The following is an 18,723-nucleotide window of genomic DNA, read 5'->3' as shown; positions in this document are numbered from 1 at the left end:
TGCACAGCTTCTGCTTTCCCTATTAAACACTCTTATCTCAGCCCATCAGTTTTCTACCTTTTACCCTTTCAATTCTCTCCCCAGTCCCAATGGTGGGGGAGCGAGCGAGTGACTGCATGGTGCTTGGCTGCTGGTTAAACCACAACATTCAGAATGGCTTAATGCCACTCACTTTTCATTATGTAGAGGGGTTTGAATGCTGAAATTTCTCTGAACTGGGTACTCTAGCTACAACTTTATTTTCAGCATGTTTTCTCCATCAGTTGCAGAATTTACGACTGCAGTAAATGTCTGTCCTTGCAAGCAGTGTTACTTTTAGACAACATACTGTGAGAGACCCTTTCCTTCCAAAAAGTAAAATGCTGCCCTAGTGCTACAAAAATGCAGGCCAAAGGAAGAGCCTATAAAAGCAGAGATCAGGATGTCATTTATGGTGATGCTTCAGACCGAAATTGTGGCAATATAAAGCTGTCTGGAGTGGTGACCTCTTAGTACAGTCAGCCCGCTCACCTGCAGTGCGTGGCTTTGGCACGTCAGATCTGACTTTAACTCAGACCAATGCAGTCTCTAACACACTGTCTTGCACCCAGCAGTGGTTTGCCTTCCAGCCCTTTGCTAATACTGAATGCTTCTGTGAGACAGCAGGTTGATGGTCAGCACTGCCTTCTGCAGCAGCATCTGTGGGCAGGTGCCGGCTGGAAAGAAGAGAAAGAAGGAAAGACCCCAGTAGGGTTGTTAGGAATGGTGTTGCTCCAAGCCTGTGAGAGGACACAGCAGCCTGAATGAGCTGGGTAAAAGAAGAACTGCAGCAATGTCCATCTGTCCAAATGTAGTTAGATGGGTAATGTTTGAATATTTAAGCAAATACATCAACAAGATCTGTCAATCATAGAAGGGTTCGTGTTGGAAGGGTCCTTTAAAGGTCATCTAGTCCAACCCCCTGCAATAAGCAGGGGCATCTTCAATTGGATTGGGCTGCTTAGAGTCTCATGCAACCTGACCTTCAGTGTTTCCAGGGATGGGGCATCTACTACCTCTCTGGAAAACCTATTCCAGTGTTTCACCACTCTCATCATAAAAAATTTCCTCCTTATAACCAGTCTGAATCTACCCTCTTTTAGTTTTTAAATCAAACTGTTCTTATGTAATTATTACAGAAAGGTTTAATTTAAATAATGTTCATTGTCTTAAGCATCTTTTATACAGACAGCATATATATGTTAGATAACATATATTATGTTAGACATATATATTATGTCTAACAAGACATAATATATAATTTCATTTTCAGGGTTTTTTTTTCTATACTGTACTTAAAATCAGGATTTTCTTCTTTCCTCCTAATTGGTTTTGGATTGTTGTTTTGGTGTATGCTTGGTAAGTCAGCCTAGCCTAGCACTTTGCAAGCCTTCCTCTCATTAATATTATCAGAACTATCAGTCATATCTGCAAATGTCCGTACCAAATAAATAGACCAAACCAGATTGCCCATTTTTGGCAGTGGTTGATGAATATGATGCAAAATGCAGTATTTCTGCTCACATTAACTTTGTGACAGAGAAGAATGATAATTTCCAAACTGTTTAAATTAGTTTCTCATGCACCAGGAGCTCCTGTGCATTTACATAAAGTCCTGTCGCTTTTTCAGAAACTTCCAACCATTAGAGAGAGCATTAAATATGTCTTTAACAACCTACTAAACACATCATTAAATGCTTTGTTGTAATATCTGCTCCATCCTTTAAAAGTCACAGTTTTTACTTTTAGGAAGTCATACTACAGTAAGGCATTCGTTCTATAATCTACTGGGTGGTAGGACTCAAATCCAAAGACATCTCAATCTCTCTTGAGAGGGGGGGTATTCTTTTTTTTTTTTTTTTAAGAAAAAAGCATTTTAGCAGCACAGTCCTCCTGAGATGAATAAAACTCCTCCCAGGTAGAGAAGCTTACAAGAAGCTACAATGCAAATTCAATAAGTCACTTTCATAATGAAAAGAACCTCTATGTTCTGCACTGTTAAGTAGCCTAAAGAGGCTTTTAGTTACTGCATTATCTGAAGTACCGATAGCCGATTTAGGCGAGAAGATTATCTAGTTCAACTTGATAAGATTACTGTGACGAAAGAGGAGCTGTTCTGAACAAGATTTTAGGGATTTTTGTGGAGCTATTAGACACAAAAATAATCTTGCCTTCCCATTAACACTGTAAAGTTAAAATGTGAATAACTTTAAAAGTAAGAGCCTGTTCACCGGTGTTGCCATTAAGGGCAGACTTACCACTCCCAAAGTCCAGTAAGTAGTTTCAGAAATAGTGATTATCGAGGGAAGTGAAAAATATGGATACCACAGCCATTAATAAAAGTTCCCTGAGAACTTTAGGAAAAGAAAATACAGAAAAAGTTACAGAGCTAGATCCATCCTGGAAAAATCCATAACATGGCAAAATATTTGAAAAATCCAACTTTTCAGGCAAACAGGAATAATGATTAGCCTATGATCAAATGATGATTATTTCCATTAGAAGTTTATTCTCTCTTCTTTTTCCCTCACACTTAGCCTAACTTAAGTGGATAATTAACAGTGTCACGGCTAATGAAAAGATCATAGGATCCCTGGAAATTATGGGTTAATTTTAAGAACATATCATTGAAAAGGGAGAGAACGGGAAATGTGAACCTATCTTTTCTTATATTACCCACAAAGACAACAGAGAGATTTTACACTGGAATCTGAAAGACTTTAATGTTTTAATACAGGTGGAAGATTAGGGCAACTATTTACATTCTGTGCAACATAAACACAAGATCTCTCTTAACAACACCAGCTCCATCATACTGGCACAACTCCTAGTGAATACAATGCATTCAACAAGTTCTGTACTAGAGAGCATAGGTTTTTCTTATTTTGCTAAAATAATAAATTAGAAAGTACAAAGTTAAGTTTTTCTTATGGACAGACTGAATAAGATTTTCAAAAGTACACTGTTAAGAGGGACAGGCCTCAATGTGAACTGAGTTGTGAAATTAATTCTTTCAAATCCTGTCTTGTATGTTGCAATACAGGCTCTGTTCATATAGACATTTAAATATGTAATAAATTACTGTATCTTTCATTTGCCATCCATCAGTATACTGAGTTAATCTTCAGATGCATGACAATATTAAATACCACCAAAATTTTTAAAATTAATACATAAATTGGGGGAAAAAAAAAACACAAAAGTGATAAATGTCTTTCCATTGTAAGATAAAAAACTTGTCTGCTGTGTTGTATAGTTTTAGGTACTGACAGTGTCACAACATCCGAGAGGAAAGAATTAATCACTAGCACACTGCTAATCTGTCTCATTTTCCAGTTTTTGTATCTCATTTTGTCCAGCCTCTGCGAGGTAAGATAAGAGTCTTTTATAGGCTTCTCTGTTGAGAAAAACAAAACAAAACAATGTAACGTTATTTAAACAATCTCACACAAACTAAGAGTAAAAGCACATAATTCCCAAATTCATTGCTTACATACTGGGATATTAAAACATGGGAACTTCCCCCCACCTATTCAACTGTTTTGTTTCCTGTGAATTTTTTAGTATGGCCAGATTGGAAGAAGGATAAGGATTGCACTGTTTATGACTAAAAGTGTAGTGAAGATGCCTAGAAATCTACTTGTTTAATAAACTGCTGTGAAATAGAAATTCTTCATTTTAAAACATGGAGTTTTCCAAGGCTTAGATGAGATTAGCATTCAGACTTCATCACGTTTGCTCTCTCCTTTCTGTCTATGAAATTTCTGATTCACAGCACAGCAATGTGAGCCACTGGCACTACGGTGCAGGCTGGCACTAACACAGATTTAGACCAACATCCTCAACCAAGGACAATGACTGTTTTAAAATAAACCTGGAATTCAGAAGGGAACTGTCACTCAAGTGGATTTTCCAGAAGAGTGCATATGTGTTGATGAGACTTTTCACCCTAGGTTCATTCTAATACTCTCCAACCTAGACAATGTAATTATTGTTAAGGTACTATCTCTGACATTTAGGTATTATTTTCTAATTATGTATTTTTGTCATGAAATATCAACTTGAGCAAACAAAACTGAAGTTTTCATACTAGTTCCTTGCAATAACAACACTGGTCATCACCACTATAAGCAATGCAGCTTCTGAACTTCGCTTTTATTTATGTATACCCGTGTTTGCACTTCCATGTCTACAGTAACTGCACAGAATAAATTAATATAATGTTATTTAGTGGCCAGGACTGAAAAGAGAAAATCAAGTATTAGTCTTCTTACAATAAAATGCTCATGGATCACCTCAGACTGTTGGGTAATGAAGCATATTATAAATACAAATTATTAATACAAAACATCGACAGCAGATTAGATAATATACAGTTTTAAGTGATGAGGCTAAAAGAAATGTAATCAGTAATCTCCAAGCATATATTTTAGTGAGCTCAAACAACCTGCTTTCCTTCAGTATTTTATAGATTGTGGGATGAATTTTACTATAATAACAGTATTTAATAAGAACAAAAAAATTGGTTATGAAATACATTATCAAAATATGAAAAGCAGATAGTATGGAAATCCTGCTGACATGGTACATCCAGCTGACTCTGGCTGAATTCTCTTAAATAAAATCAAATGTATTTGTTGGTAGTGGATAATAAAAAGTGAATAATACAATTACAAAGAAGTTAAATATATTTTTCGTTAAATGGAAGATTAAAACCTTGTGATTACCCTTTAATGTCTCATGGTTTACATCTTGCACAGCTCTGTCTTTTGGACTTGTTATAGCCAAGGCCCTGCCAACACACACCTTAAAACTTTCCCAGGGTGAGGTGTCGCTAAGATCCTACCCTTTGACTAGTCCCAGGATGTGCATTAATGTAAACACAGGGACCAGTTCCCAGCCCAGACCACACAGAGAGTCAAGGGCAGCCTTCCAGTGAGCAGTACTAACAGGAGAAGCCCTTTTGGCTCGGGTGTCATACTAGGCAGATAACAGTATTCGTATAGAGGAGCTGAAAGTTCAGTGCTGCATCCACACCCAGACACACCACGCTCTGTGCAGAGCTGCTCCCCTCATGTGCCACTTCCACCAAATGCCAGATGGATTCACAAGTCAAATATTTCTAAGTTCTTGGGGGCAAATGGAGGAAGTATGAGTCTGCTGTGCCTTTTGGAGCCAGCCTCTTCTGGACACCCACAACTCTTCTATGTTTAGATTATGAGAGAACTCCTGAAATTGAGCCATGGGTATTTCTTTTCCAAGCCATCTCAGATCATGAATATACTATAATTTTACATATGACCCATAAAGTCCTCTAAAACAGGGACTGACAGGAAAATTATTTGGGGCAGGAATTCTTTATTTTATTTTGCAACATACGGTTTAGTGAGCAGAGGCAATCTGGCTTCACATAAATTCTGCTGGGGTGTGCAGACCCTAATATCAAAACATCTCTGGAAATATTTAGCACATATAGATGGCTTAAAACCACAAAAGGCTTGAGTTAAGGCAGATTTCTGGCTGAACACCCTTAAAAAATGACTCATTATCTGTGCTGCTGTCGTAAAACTGCTTTTTCTCGAGAGAATAAACCTCTACTGCTCATTGTCAAAAAACAATATTAAATAAAAATCAAACCTCTGTGCAGCATTTCTTCCAAGACCTTGTTTGTACTCCAGATCCTTCAGAGACTGTGTGATTGTGGGAATCAGGCTGGTAACTAACATCTGATCCAAGACTGCCACTGTTTCTAGTATGCTGAAAACCCGGTGATCATAGACAGCGGTATAGTCCTGGATAAACTGCCTGAGGGGGACACAGAGGCATTTAATGCAGGGTCAAAACTGGATGCCAAGAACAACTGAAGAGTCTAATCAAAACAAGCAATCTGGCTGCATGGCAATTTTCATACCGTTACACTAGAATACACTACCTAGAATACCTTGTTTAAACAAAGCCATGCTTTTGAAGCCTAATGCTAAAAATCCCACATGTTTATTTTCAAGCAAAGTGGCAGATTCTGCTCCTGTTTCACCAGGGCTGACTTGTTCCAGAGCACTGCACTTTGTTATGTGTCTGAACGCAAAACTAAAACATGTATTTATTATTTAATAAATAATAGTTGTAAGGAAAAAAAAATGAACAAGAGTTCTAGATTCAAATCTGCAGAAGTAACGTTAGCTTTTCTTGTAAGGCTCCACTGGATCTTTAGCAGGGTAGACCACAGGATGGAAGCACACTTCTTTTCCTTCTTGAGGTCTTACAAGATTGCAGATTACATTCAAATCAGAAGTAACACCCGAGGGATGACACATCCCATGAAGGTGACAAATCACATACGGACTGGCATGCCCACAAACATCCATTCTTACTTTGGAGAGCCTCTCTGGAGCTTTCATCTAGACCTGACCTGATGCAGCAGCAGTGCTTAAGGATTGCAGAATGTCTTCAGCTGTCAGGTCACGCAGCGTTTCTACTGTATCCATGTTGGAAACAGGGTTCATTTTGCGGAAGTGTGGAATAAGCATAATTTGCATTATAATAATCTATCATTGTTGCAAAATCAAATAAAAAAGCTAACCTTGCTATATGAAGATTTAATCTTCATTATATGCACTTTAAATTAGGCACCCGCATCTTTCACAGCACCTAACACTGACGATCAGCATTCCTGAGGAGTTTTACCCATGGCAGCAGCAACATCCCTCCCTACTGTCCATCTTTCAAAACAGTACCTCATCCATGAGAAAGTAGGTATGTTTCCCTCTCCTATTTTTTTCCTCTGGCTTTTTGGCCAAGCTGTGTGTAAAACCAGTGCCAAAAGTGCCATTACTTAAATACCATAAACAAGCAACAATGCAGTATGTTAAGGATAGTTAGCTATTTAAAAAAAACATGTTTGCTGTCAATTGGCTTACAGTAGCTTCGCTGCCAATTGGCATATTTTCTGGTTACCTAAATACAGAAGTCAGCTGGGTGGCGTGTTCTCCTCCTGACCCTGCTTGGCAGCCTTCTACCATGTTCTGTACAATGTCTGTAGATATTTTTTTAACTGTAAAAGAAAAATCACAAGATTCACACAGAGCTCTTGAACTGACCATCTGGAGAATGTCTTTCATGAAGACTAAAATTTTTAAATGAGAAAAAAAGGTTTAATCTTACTTTGATGCAAGTGAAATTACTGTGAAAGCAGTTAGATTGGCTATAAAGAACAGAATGAGTCACAGATTTATGCAAAAGTCTTACTTTCACCACCATTATCCTTTAAACATGCAGATTTTTAAGTACACAATTGTCTTTTTAAGTAAAAGTAAAGAGATACTTACTGGAAATAGAGATTGTATTTAAATGTAAGTTCTGTTTATATTCTTTAATCATTCCTATTTATTTAAAAGAAAGAGAGTCATAGCAGTTTATCCTGCCCTAAGTTATGTAGATCTTGTACTTTCAGTGGTGAATATTGTTCTGAAATCCACCCTTACTTGTTTTTTTAAGGGAAACAAACAAACAATCCTTCACTATTTTCTTAATAATTGTTTTCAAATAAATACTCAATACTTGGCTGCAGCAGCACAAAACTTCCAGCCCACTCTAATCCTCAGGCCATTGCAAGGTGGGTGCTCTCAGCTTCCAGCAGGAATGGCCGTAATGGCAAAAGAGGGAAGAAAGTTGTGTGATGATTCAGCTAATTTACTAAGCACATCTTGTCCTTGAAACTGTTAAAGACCAGAATCAAAAAGTACTTTATTAGAGAAAATTCCCAGGAGAAGTCAGAAGTGAGTCCCAATTTTGCTTAATGCTTCTACTAGCAGCTTATGCACATTCATTATATAATGATAGGGTGAACGGAGTGCTTCATTTTTTAAGAAGCTAAAAATAAAGAAGTTCTTGCTATGAAACAAAGCATGCTAAAAGAAGAAAGAAGACTCAAAGACGCCTTCAGAGAGCAACATGCTACTTTTAATCCATTTATAATACCTCTATGGGGAGAACATACGCCAGTCTTATCTGGTATCAAAGTTTTAGGTGGAAGAAAACTTCCACAGTTGCCAAGTCTAGAGGCAATTAGATGGGAAGGGTAGGGAGATAGGAAATGCTCTTCAGATTCCTGAGAAGTTGATTGGTTCATCAGAGAGCAAAAAGAGAGGAGTCCCAGACCAGCTAATGAGAAAAAAAAAAAAAAAAAAAAAAAAAAAAAAACCTTGTCCAGTTTAGCTGGCCAGATGATCTTACTCACCTCATCTGAGAGTCTTAAACACTGGGATGAAAGATGTTCAGCAGTAAAAACATCCTGCAAGTGTGGAGAAATGTACTTAAAGCAAACAAACAGCTCACCTTGTAGCTCGTTAACCAATACCATGCATTTCAACACAGATGGGAGAACTAATTCAATGTCACACAGTTCAACGCTCTTGGTTCTCTGAAGTACTTCAAGAATGAAAGCAAGAATGGAGGCCAAGCGAGGAGGTGGAGCATTGCCTTTGAACTGCATGTAGTTTTCCCTGAGAAGACAAAGCAAACCAGAACAAAGTCTACAATTTCGGGTTTTTTCCATTCAGTGCAAGCACCATATACCTTAAAATAACTGTAATATTTCAGCAGGAGGCCTATTACATAGATTTCTATCTTTATCTAGGCTCAAATAATGGATTCTATTTGTCTTAGTCTTAGCAACGACTCCCAATTTGTCAGAGGACAGTGATGCCTTCTGACTTTTCTGTTGAGAGGGAAGTGAGAAATAAGAGCTATCATAATTACAGTTAAAAAGCCAAGTGTGACTATAAAAGTTAAAATAAAAAAGGCAGCATCAGAACTGAATAAATGAAGGAGTTGAGATTCTAAGATCCTAAACCAACATCCATAATGTAGCTGTTATTCAACTATGTTATTGAGCTTTTGTGCTTTTGTAAACTCACAATCCAACTTGTGGTAACAGCTCTGCTGTTATACTGGTACTGTTATTTTATTTTTGGCAACAGTATGTTGTAATGGGACAGCCAATGACTGCTTTTGCTCTGACAGAATTAACACAATCATCTCCAGTACAAAATTCTGGCACAAAGATAAAAGGTCAATCTGCAATAGGAGCAAATTTTAACATCACACACAGGGAGTGTTCCAATTCAAACACCTTGATTTGTTATTTCTCCACAAAAGAATACAAGAATACAAACTACTGCCGGTTTGACATCAATTAATTTAATCTGAAGACAGTAAGTTTAAATGGAAGCATTCTGGACAGAGGAGTGCAGGTGAAAAGAACACAGCATTTGTTCATTAGTAAGCAAGAACACTCCAAGAACCTTCAAAAAAAGCTTTTTAGATATTTAATATTAGTTACCATTATCTACTCAAACAAGGCATGCATGTTTACTGAGCAATGCATCAATTAAAAACCCAGCATCCTTGTTAAAACTCAGTAAGGGGTGCTCCTACACCTTTCAAATGGAACCCGACTTTCAGAGCTCTGGGTACTTCGCTGGACAGATTCAGAGCACTGAAGTTATGTGTGTGACTAGGCAAATGAAAGCTGTAACACTTTACTTCTATATATATTTCTTACATTATGTGGTCTTACTTTAATATTAGCAACTCCAAAATCTTCTATCCCATTAAGTACTCTGAAAATTTTCCACAATTTTTTTGAGGTGCCCTTCCACTAAAAGTGGGGTGCTACATTTATTTTAGCTCTCTGACATAAGACACTCCTGATGGTGTCGTTCCATTTCCTCTGTGTGGCAGCAATATATTGACTAGCTTCCATATGGCAAAGTGGCCAGCAAACTCTGTACCTATTTGTTTACAGACCCAGTGACTGCTTCCTGACCACCCAACAGTTTGCAAATCAGCGTTGCTCACTTCTTCCACGTTCTTCCCCGATCCCTAAGGAATGTTTCACATCTTAAAAATCACCAAGTGCCATTACAGCTTTGGAACTTTCTTTCCACTATCAATCTCAATGTTCACACATGCATGCACACATTCAAAAATAACTTAATTAAGGTGACAAAGTTTGAGTATACATAAGTTAAAAACATGTCAGAACCAAGATTGTGAAATCTTAATTCACTCCTCTAATATGTGATAATACAGATTTTACTTACAGGATTGCTTATTATATTTACTCAAGATCAACTCTGAAATTATTTTTTTAATCAATATGTATACACACTCTTTAACAAATAAAAATCCAATTACCTTGGATATAAGCAATCACCTTGCATTCGATGGGGTTTAATTTCTTTCCCAACATGGACAAAAAGCATGAATTGTTCACTGTTCTGCAGCATATAAAAACAAAGCTACAACCTCTCAGCAGCAGGGACACAAGCTTATAGCTGCTGTTGACGTTGTGTTAGTAGTGACAGCACGGTGAACAGGTACTGTCTCCCTGCCTCTATGTCTTCCTCTTCCCACAGCCCCAGTTTTCCCTTTCCCAGTTTTCCCTGGGTAGCTGGCACACCTGTGTATTCCCTGACACCTACAGAGCAATGAGGCCTCCCTATGCACAGGTAACTGTGGCAGCTATAAGCGCTACACCTCTGTGACCCTAAATACAGTCTGAGACACAAACGTATGATGATGTATATTGGAATGTAATTCTTCTAGAAAATTACTTGCTTTTCATGTGACCTCATGCAATAGTTTTTCTTATGGTCTAGAACCTGTATAGTTATTAATGTCTCACAGGTCTTTCCAGTTTCACTCTCCTGATGTACACACACTGTCCTTCCTTTGCTCCCTGCCCAGCAACTCACAGGCTCTTCCTACAGCCACACTATCAGTTGACTGTGAAGAAAACAGAGGCATTCCCTCTCTAATTAGCTATTTGTGAAATGTGAATAAGGGATGTTTTTTACTTCACTAGTCCTTACTTTACGACATGCAAAGTGGTCTTCCGTAGACGGAGCATCTGTGGGGCTGTAATGGAACTGCATAAGGCAGTCAGCATAGGATGCTGTCCAGTACCAAGCACTGTCGGAGAAGAAGGGAGGAATCGTCCAAAATAGTGTCGAATAATGCTCCCAAGGAGTTGATTTAAATAGGCACCCTGTGTTTGAGACTGACAACATATGAAGGACAGGCCCTGTAGAAGAAAATTATAGAAAGTGAGAAACTGAATAAATTTTTAACAATACTTTTGAATAAATCTTTAGCAACTGTAGGCTAAATACTCATAAAATGCTGCACGCAGAATAACTACTGCCTGTCAAATAAGCATCAGTAATTTGCTGTAGATATGATGGCCTGCAAATGAAGAAGTCAGGCAAGGCTTGCAAAAGAGAGAAAAAACCTTTTACTAGACTAATTAATATATTGGAAGATAAACTTTGGGACATGTTAGTTCCCTTTCAAATTCAAAATAAAACTTTGGCATTTCAGACCTGAGAAAGTTTCTGTGACCAAAAGCTCCTTATTTCTTTTTCAACCCTCTCTGTGGTCTAACAAAGTATATTAGTCAGGTAAGATTTAAGAAGGGAGAGAAAGAATAAATACCTCACCTGTTTGTAAAGGACAGTGTGAAATTCTTGTATGAATGATTTAGCAGAAAAATGAGCACTTAGAATCGAGCTCCAACAAGAAATTTGCTCAGAGTCTGAAAAAATTAGCGTAAATTAGGCACCGTTTATAAGGGATTTAGAGGGAGTATTAAACTCTGTTTAAGATAAGGCTAAACTGCTGTTATTCATCCAATATAAGCTATATTGATCCAGAGAAAAATCTGTAATGAAAGCACTTGCCCAGAAAGTGCTTATCTGAACACTACCTGTAGTTACACAAAATATACATGGTCCATCCTTGAAGAAAAGAGTAATACTCTTACTGGTAGGGGTTGCCATAATAGGAAGTTAAGATTTTGTTCCCTTCCCCCTGATTCCTGAGAGAAAGAAGAACAAATCACTAAGAAAAAAATAAACTCCCCTGATCTCCCATCTCAAGGGTCACAGTCAGCAGCACAAACAGAAGCCTCTTGAGAACAGTTTTGTCCAACAAGAATAATGGTGTAAAACAAGGTCAAGCACAACAGTACTTCAAGCTTCTGTTAGACTCCAGTTTTGGTAGAAGAAGTATCTGCCTGAATTTTATGGTTGCTGAGGTAAATTAATACTCCCTAATATAGGAGTGAACAGTTCAAGTCAAACTGCTTTTGTTCCCAGCTACTGACAATGAGTATTTCTGTTGCTTTTTGAATAGGAGTCCTTTCCCAAAAACATTTTCATCTATACCTGTCTGTGTGAATGTGACAGAACAAGTGTTTCAGGAAAAAGCAGGCTGAGACATAGCTGAGGGTCCTGAAATGAGGAGTTCCCACTTTTGGTTCCACAGCAAACAAATACAGGAAACATGAGATTTCAAAAATGAGCCGTTTCACTACCTGCCTGAAGACTTGCTGTAGGTGGCTCTGTTGAACACAGATTTGTTGCGTTAAGGGTTTAACTTCACATACTTCTAGGGCTCCTTGGTAATTTTAGCAAGCCTCTGTGATAAAAAAAACACAGTTCCTCAACTGAGGCTTTGATTAAAAGTTCAGATTCTCTCCTCCTTTTGCGTACATAGTGCAAAATTTTGTAGGAAAAAGCAGCTGCTGCTGTATCAGAATTCTTGAAAACAAGAAGTCTGCTGCTTCTTGGCAAGTAGCAGACCCAAAGAGAGACTGTTACAGATGACAGGCTATTTAGTGTGTAAGCTTGAGGGATTGATGTTTTCAATACGATATTGCAGCAGGCATAAAGAAGAGTTGCCTGTGTTTCTGTAGTACAGCTCATACAGAAAGAATGTATTCCATAATCCAAATATCAGAACTGGCACTCTTAAGATTCTAGACTTTTAACACTAAAAATCCCCAAACATCTGTGACAAAGTGTATTAATTTATCTGATAAAAGGGACACAAAGAATATCACAATCTTACACAGGATATCTGCAGGAATACATGAAGAACACAGCACCTGTGAAGAACTGTGAAAAACTAACAGTAGTTACTAAAATGAGACTTCTTCAAATTGAAGATCAACAAATGCTACACAGTATCAAGAAAAGCAGAAATTGGTTGTTATTAGTAAGACTGTTACTAGTAGACTGTTACTAGTAAGAGCTTTTAAGAAATGATCGTAAAGATGTTGGATAGGTGCAATAAAAAGAAAAGAATATTAGAATTTAGATATCTGAAAGAATGCTGACTAATTTTTGCAGACCTAGTAGTCTGATTTGAAAATTAATCAACAAACCTAGCCTGATCCTTCATAAAAGCATTTTCATTTTTTGAGTTGAAGTAAATTGATTCTAGCAACTGCATCCCAAAAAATTAGAAAAGAAGTTGGATTTCTCTTTTGGACACAAAGGCCCACTGAATTCAGCTCAACACTGTGTTCTTTATTTTGGACTCCTCCTTTTCCTTAAAAGTGCAGAGAGCAACAGACCTGCACAAAGTCTGACAACACTATATCCCAAGTGGCACAAGGGATAAATTACCAACACTGCACAATCGCTGCAAATCTCCAGGTACAATGGCAAAACAACACGGTAATCATGCAGAAATTTCTTCTTTTAAATCCCACCAGCAATTAACCAGTAATACCGTTCATATCAGAGAAAAAAGAAACGCATGCTACTGGACCGCAGCTTTGGACCAGGGATTTGAAATCAATCTCATCAGACCCTGAGGACAATCCCTACAAAGCAGATGGACTCTAAAGGGTTGATAAAGCTGCTTCCTTTTTCTTAACTATGTTCTTTAGCCATCTTCTGAGGTTAAAAAAAAAACAAAGACATTTTAAGAGGAGCAGAGAGGCATGACATCATCTGCTCCTCATTTTAGCAGAAAGGCAACTGATTCCTGTACGTGTTCACTGCAGGAAGCTTTTGTGGCCAGAGCTGCCTCTTCTGATTTATCTATGTATCTGTAAATCACCTGTGGAGAGCAAAGAACCGATTAGTATGGATTACTGGAACTATTCATTGCAGAAATGCCAAGCCACCTAATGATGACTTATATTATAAGTCCTGCTGTTGGAATAAATCTGCTGTTCACCAATTAATGTTGTACGATTCCTATTAAATACATACTATAATTCACAAAATGTATTAATAAGCTTGCTCAAATATCGGACCACAGATGTGGCTCATGGGAGGGCTTTTAAGGTCTGATCTCTGACAAATGCTGAGCCTGCACAGACCCATTAAAATCACTGGAAAATGTATGTGCCAAGCACTATTTAGAATGAAGCTCTTTTACCACTCTCTGTATTTACACAGAAATCAACAATCTTCTGTATTGGACAGGATTCACACTGATAAATCAAGCAGGGTATCTTACCTTTCCTATTATTATGTATAAAATGCTTATTCTATGGATCCACACTGTATTCTGCAAGATATATCTAAACTGATATTTCTTCTCCAAAACAAGTTCCATACACCACTTCAGTTCTTTACCACATTACTGGTAATGTGTATTAAATTTCCTCCAAATCATTCTCCAAGAAATCTACCAAGAGCCATTTCAATCTGAAAACTCCTATGATAGGCTTCAGCAATCCACTATGACACAAATCAACTGAACTGCTTTTTACAGTAGTGAAATAACTAGGGTTAAATTTTACATACCTCACAATCTCATAATTAGGATCAGTGCCATAAAATTGTAAAATGGCTGTTCGTTCATGTTCTTCTTGCCTTACTTTCCAAAGTGAGTTGTTCAATAACTCTGAGGGCAATTTTTACATTATATCTCAATAAAATCTTTCTTAGGTCATCAAATATTATCAAAACAGATGATGCACAGTGATAGAAATAGTATCCAGACAGTAACCCTTAGGCAAGAAAAAAAACCCCAACTAGTTCAAAAGCTGCTAGAACTAAGCTGTTTTGACAAGGCAGCATCAGTGACTGAGTTTGAAAAAAAAACCTTCTAGATAAGATCCGTGTACAATGGAGAACAGACCAGCTGCCCAATAGCTGTCAACAGGCACAACTGTATAGCCCAAATTTCTATACAAACGTAACAAGTAAATACAGACAGTCTGAAGCGAGGAGAGAGAAATGCAATGTCCAGTCCCAATTAGTGCATTTGACAGTTATGTGTGCCAGTGTAAAACTAAAAGCAGCCTTTAATTTTTACCTATTAAAAATAAACCTGCATGTTTGAGGTAATGAAAGACAATGAGTTACAGTCATCAGTTTTGATGAATTGTGAAGGTTGTAATAAATTATGGTGTGGGAAGAGAAGGAGCTTTGTATGTTGTTCTAAAAGATGCAAAACTTCAGGAATTCTATAGGATTTCATAAGACTGCTGCGTCAATGAAAGTATGAAATTATTAACCACTACTAAGACTGATTTCCAACCCCTTTAAAACCTGGATCAAGTAAACCACATTAAGAGTAGTTGTTAAAAGCTTTGGTAAGGTTATTCTCCAAGACTTGTTTCTCCATCTTTCCTCCCATCACATTTACATGCTTTTCCTCCCACATATATTGTTCTATCGCTGTTTTTGACATGCCCATTTGGGTTTTTGTTTTTTGTTTGTTTTGTGGGGATAGTTACTATTTGATTCAGCTCAAAAATTGATATTCACAGAATCATTAAAGCAAATTAAATGGGAATGCACATGGTGGTGAAAGGGAATGGATTTAGCCTTAAGCCAATTGTAAAACAATAACCTGAGATGTCAGAAAGTGCCTAGAATCATTCAATCTCCAAGGATCTCAGAGGAGTTATATTTTGTGTTTAAACTGAAAATATTTTCAAGTTGATTCTAAATCAGAATTTTTCCACTTTTCAAATAAAAGGGAAGGAAGTATTTTTGAATGAATGAAGCATTTTGAAGCACTCAAAAATGCTGGAACTTTGTAAATACAAACACTTAATAAAATGCAGAAGTCCCACATTGAAACAGGAAAAATAAGTCAAGAATTCTCCTCTTTGTCTTCTCTTACCAAAAGTGTTTGTCAAATTCAAGAGTTACTTGCTTTCTAGAAGCAGCATTTGTCTAAAATAAACTATTTGGTCAAGTAAGATCATTTACCATAGCCAAAAAGCATGTGGACTTCGCAGCAGACTGCTGAAGAATACAAAAGTGAGGTCACAAGTCAGAAACTGGCAAAGAAAACAGGAAACAAGGGTCCACAACACTTGGACTTCAAAAACCAACTCAAGTGGTTTCATCTAAAGACTCCATCCATCTGTGAAGACTCCAGAGAAACTGGCTCTCTGACTAAAATACTAAATTAGCAAACAGACACTCACACTCTTTGGTAATATCATTGTCCAGATGGTCCTACATGTATATAGCTTCTGAAAATACCTACAGAGCAGGAAAGCAAGTCATATTCTGCACATCATTATATAATCATATTCACTTCCACATGACATGTCATTGATCACAAGGCAACCACTTTCAAAGGGAATAAATCCGAGGGATGATTTCAATGTCACCACTGCATTATTTCACAATAGAATCTTGCAAAGAAGTCAGTTAAGACTGCAATCAAAATGAAGACTAAGAGGGAAGGGAAAATGGTAAGCATCTACAAGGAAAACATACCAACTTATTTACTTAAAAAATACACTCTCTTCCTCACCAGCAGGAATTAGTATCTTCCTACAGCATCAACAAGCCTTGCATGGTTTCAAGAGTGATAGGGAGGCTGAGGGAAGAATAGGAGGAATAATGGGCAAGAGGGCTTTAGCCATGTAAGAGTAAGCAACAGAAACTTGATTCAGTAAAACATATTCTTAAAGCATTAAGATAAACCAGTGCCATAACACAGAGAGGATTTTCTTTTGTTCCTAAGACCAATAAAAAAGAGTATCTTATCTATAATTATGTACAGTTAGCCAAGTCAAGGATGATTTAAAACATTTGTTTGCTCTGTCATCTAAACAAGTGTCTCACTACATATTATTATTACTTGATCCACTGTTTCAGAAATCACTCACATCAGAGACCAGTGTAAGCAGTAGGTTGGCTAAAAGCTTTCCATATCCAGTGATGAGACTAGAAGCTCTGGAGTGTACCACAGCATAACTGCATGCCATGATAGGAAAGCCAAGGGGGTGGCAATTTTCCTTCCACTTCTCTAAGAAGTAAAAACTCCTCTTGCTGCTTTTTAAAATTCAGTCAACGTTTGTTTTGATTAGGGTAAAGGAAAACATCCTCTGCAATATGAATCTTTTCCTGAAGATATGTTTGTCTGCTGATAATAGAGTTCAGATATTTACCTGAAGATAAAGAGGCAGGCTTTCCTGAATGGCAGACAGCAAAGCCACAGGCAGCTCTTTGTCCTGCTGGAGCACAGAGTGTGGCAGCAATAAGCAATCCACAATGCGAAACAAGAGTTGCTGTGCCTTGGAAGTAGCCAGTATTGGTGCCCAGAACTTTACCAGACATCCTGTTTGGGGAAAAAAAAAAAAAAAAAAAAAAAAAAAAAAAAAAAAAAAAAAAAAAAAAAAAAAAAAAAAAAAAAAAAAAAAAAAAAAAAAAAAAAAAAAAAAAAAAAAATTCCAAAGCAATTTACGGTTAAGAAAAAAAAAAAAAAAAGAAAGCCTAAAGAGACACTTATATTAAATTAGATAATCTGAGAATAGCAGCAGCAACTGAAATGTCTCGCTCCCATGTACTCATTCCATGGCATCCCTTCAAAAAAACCAAAACAACTCCAAAAGTCCATCCAAAAAAAGTGCTAAATTGACTCAATACATTACAATTAGAAGTTTTTAAGCCAGTGAAGCTGCTTTAGGAAAAGTACAGCAATGCTAAAGAAAGGACAGTCTCTTACATCCCTGCAGAAAACAACTAAACTTGGTCCGTAACACCATTGCAATCAGCCCACATGCACCTAAACATTTACCTTGCTGTGTGCATTCATCCCATTTCAGAGAGATATGCTGCCTTTGCCTTCCCACTACATTTATCTAACACCCCTGTGGCCAAATCAGCAACTACTCGCTCGGGAATTGAATGTTAGGAAAACATTAAATATCCTTCAAATTGTATTTAATTCCAGCAGATTAAAAAGAATAAGGGGCAGCCAACTCCATTAAACCAGCATGGTCTCACCAGATCTTTGTGGGCTTTCAGTTCACTAAGAGCCTCAGACAATATCTTTTTTGTTTTCAACACATCAATGTATCACTTGCACAGCTCTGAGCCAGTTTTAAGATCTTTAAAACAAAACAAAACAAAAAACTAAAAAGGTGTTGATGTGTAAATACCCTAACTCTGAGAAACATCTTTATTGAAGGTGAGGTGTAATTTTTCTTGAGAAAATAACTATACTCCAGAGTGTTGATACTCAAAACACACACTAAATAAAACAAGATTTCTACGTAGGGGTTCCAGACATTCTGAACTTTACATTTAATTAGAGGCAAGGAAAAGTTTCCTGGGTTGAAAATATGGGAATATCCCAAGAAAACATGTTTAAGACTTTGAAAATAATGAAAAATCAAAAGTAGGCTGTTACAAGATATTATTAATCTATAAAAGTCATTCATTACCATCTCTAAAAACAACGCAAAACAACATTAATCTTGTGGAGTGAAAGAAAACACAATGATCAATCATAGAGAAAGAGAACGATCACCTAACAATACTTCTAATAATGTTGTCTAAGCTTCCTGCTTTGAAAGAAACATGGTCATTCCAGCTAAAGTACTCCTTCTATTATCGCTCCTGTGATGTATGGGACAGTACAAGACACAAT

The 18,723-nt window shown here is 37.2% G+C and overlaps 1 protein-coding gene across 1 annotated transcript in view; it reads right to left on the bottom strand.

Annotated features, from left to right (window-relative positions):
• Window positions 1-2,476: 2,476 nt before the first annotated feature.
• The window catches only part of LOC114068253 (protein MMS22-like), a gene marked incomplete at its 5' end in the record, with an annotated part of 69,271 nt that continues 53,024 nt past the window's right edge, over window positions 2,477-18,723 (bottom strand). The window contains 6 exons of the mRNA XM_027904217.1: window positions 2,477-3,415; window positions 5,656-5,823; window positions 6,973-7,069; window positions 8,353-8,519; window positions 10,893-11,104; window positions 17,240-17,409. Of these exons, the coding sequence (XP_027760018.1) occupies window positions 3,334-3,415; window positions 5,656-5,823; window positions 6,973-7,069; window positions 8,353-8,519; window positions 10,893-11,104; window positions 17,240-17,409 (896 nt within the window). The remainder of the gene's footprint in view (window positions 3,416-5,655; window positions 5,824-6,972; window positions 7,070-8,352; window positions 8,520-10,892; window positions 11,105-17,239; window positions 17,410-18,723) is intronic.

This window comes from Empidonax traillii, unplaced genomic scaffold (genome assembly GCF_003031625.1).
Source record: "Empidonax traillii isolate 1590-97213 ecotype Southwest subspecies unplaced genomic scaffold, ASM303162v1 scaffold1022:size207980, whole genome shotgun sequence".
NCBI classification, from domain to species: Eukaryota; Metazoa; Chordata; class Aves; order Passeriformes; family Tyrannidae; genus Empidonax; species Empidonax traillii.
The sequence above is the reverse complement of the archived record's forward strand: the minus strand, read 5'-3'. Positions and strand labels throughout refer to the sequence as shown.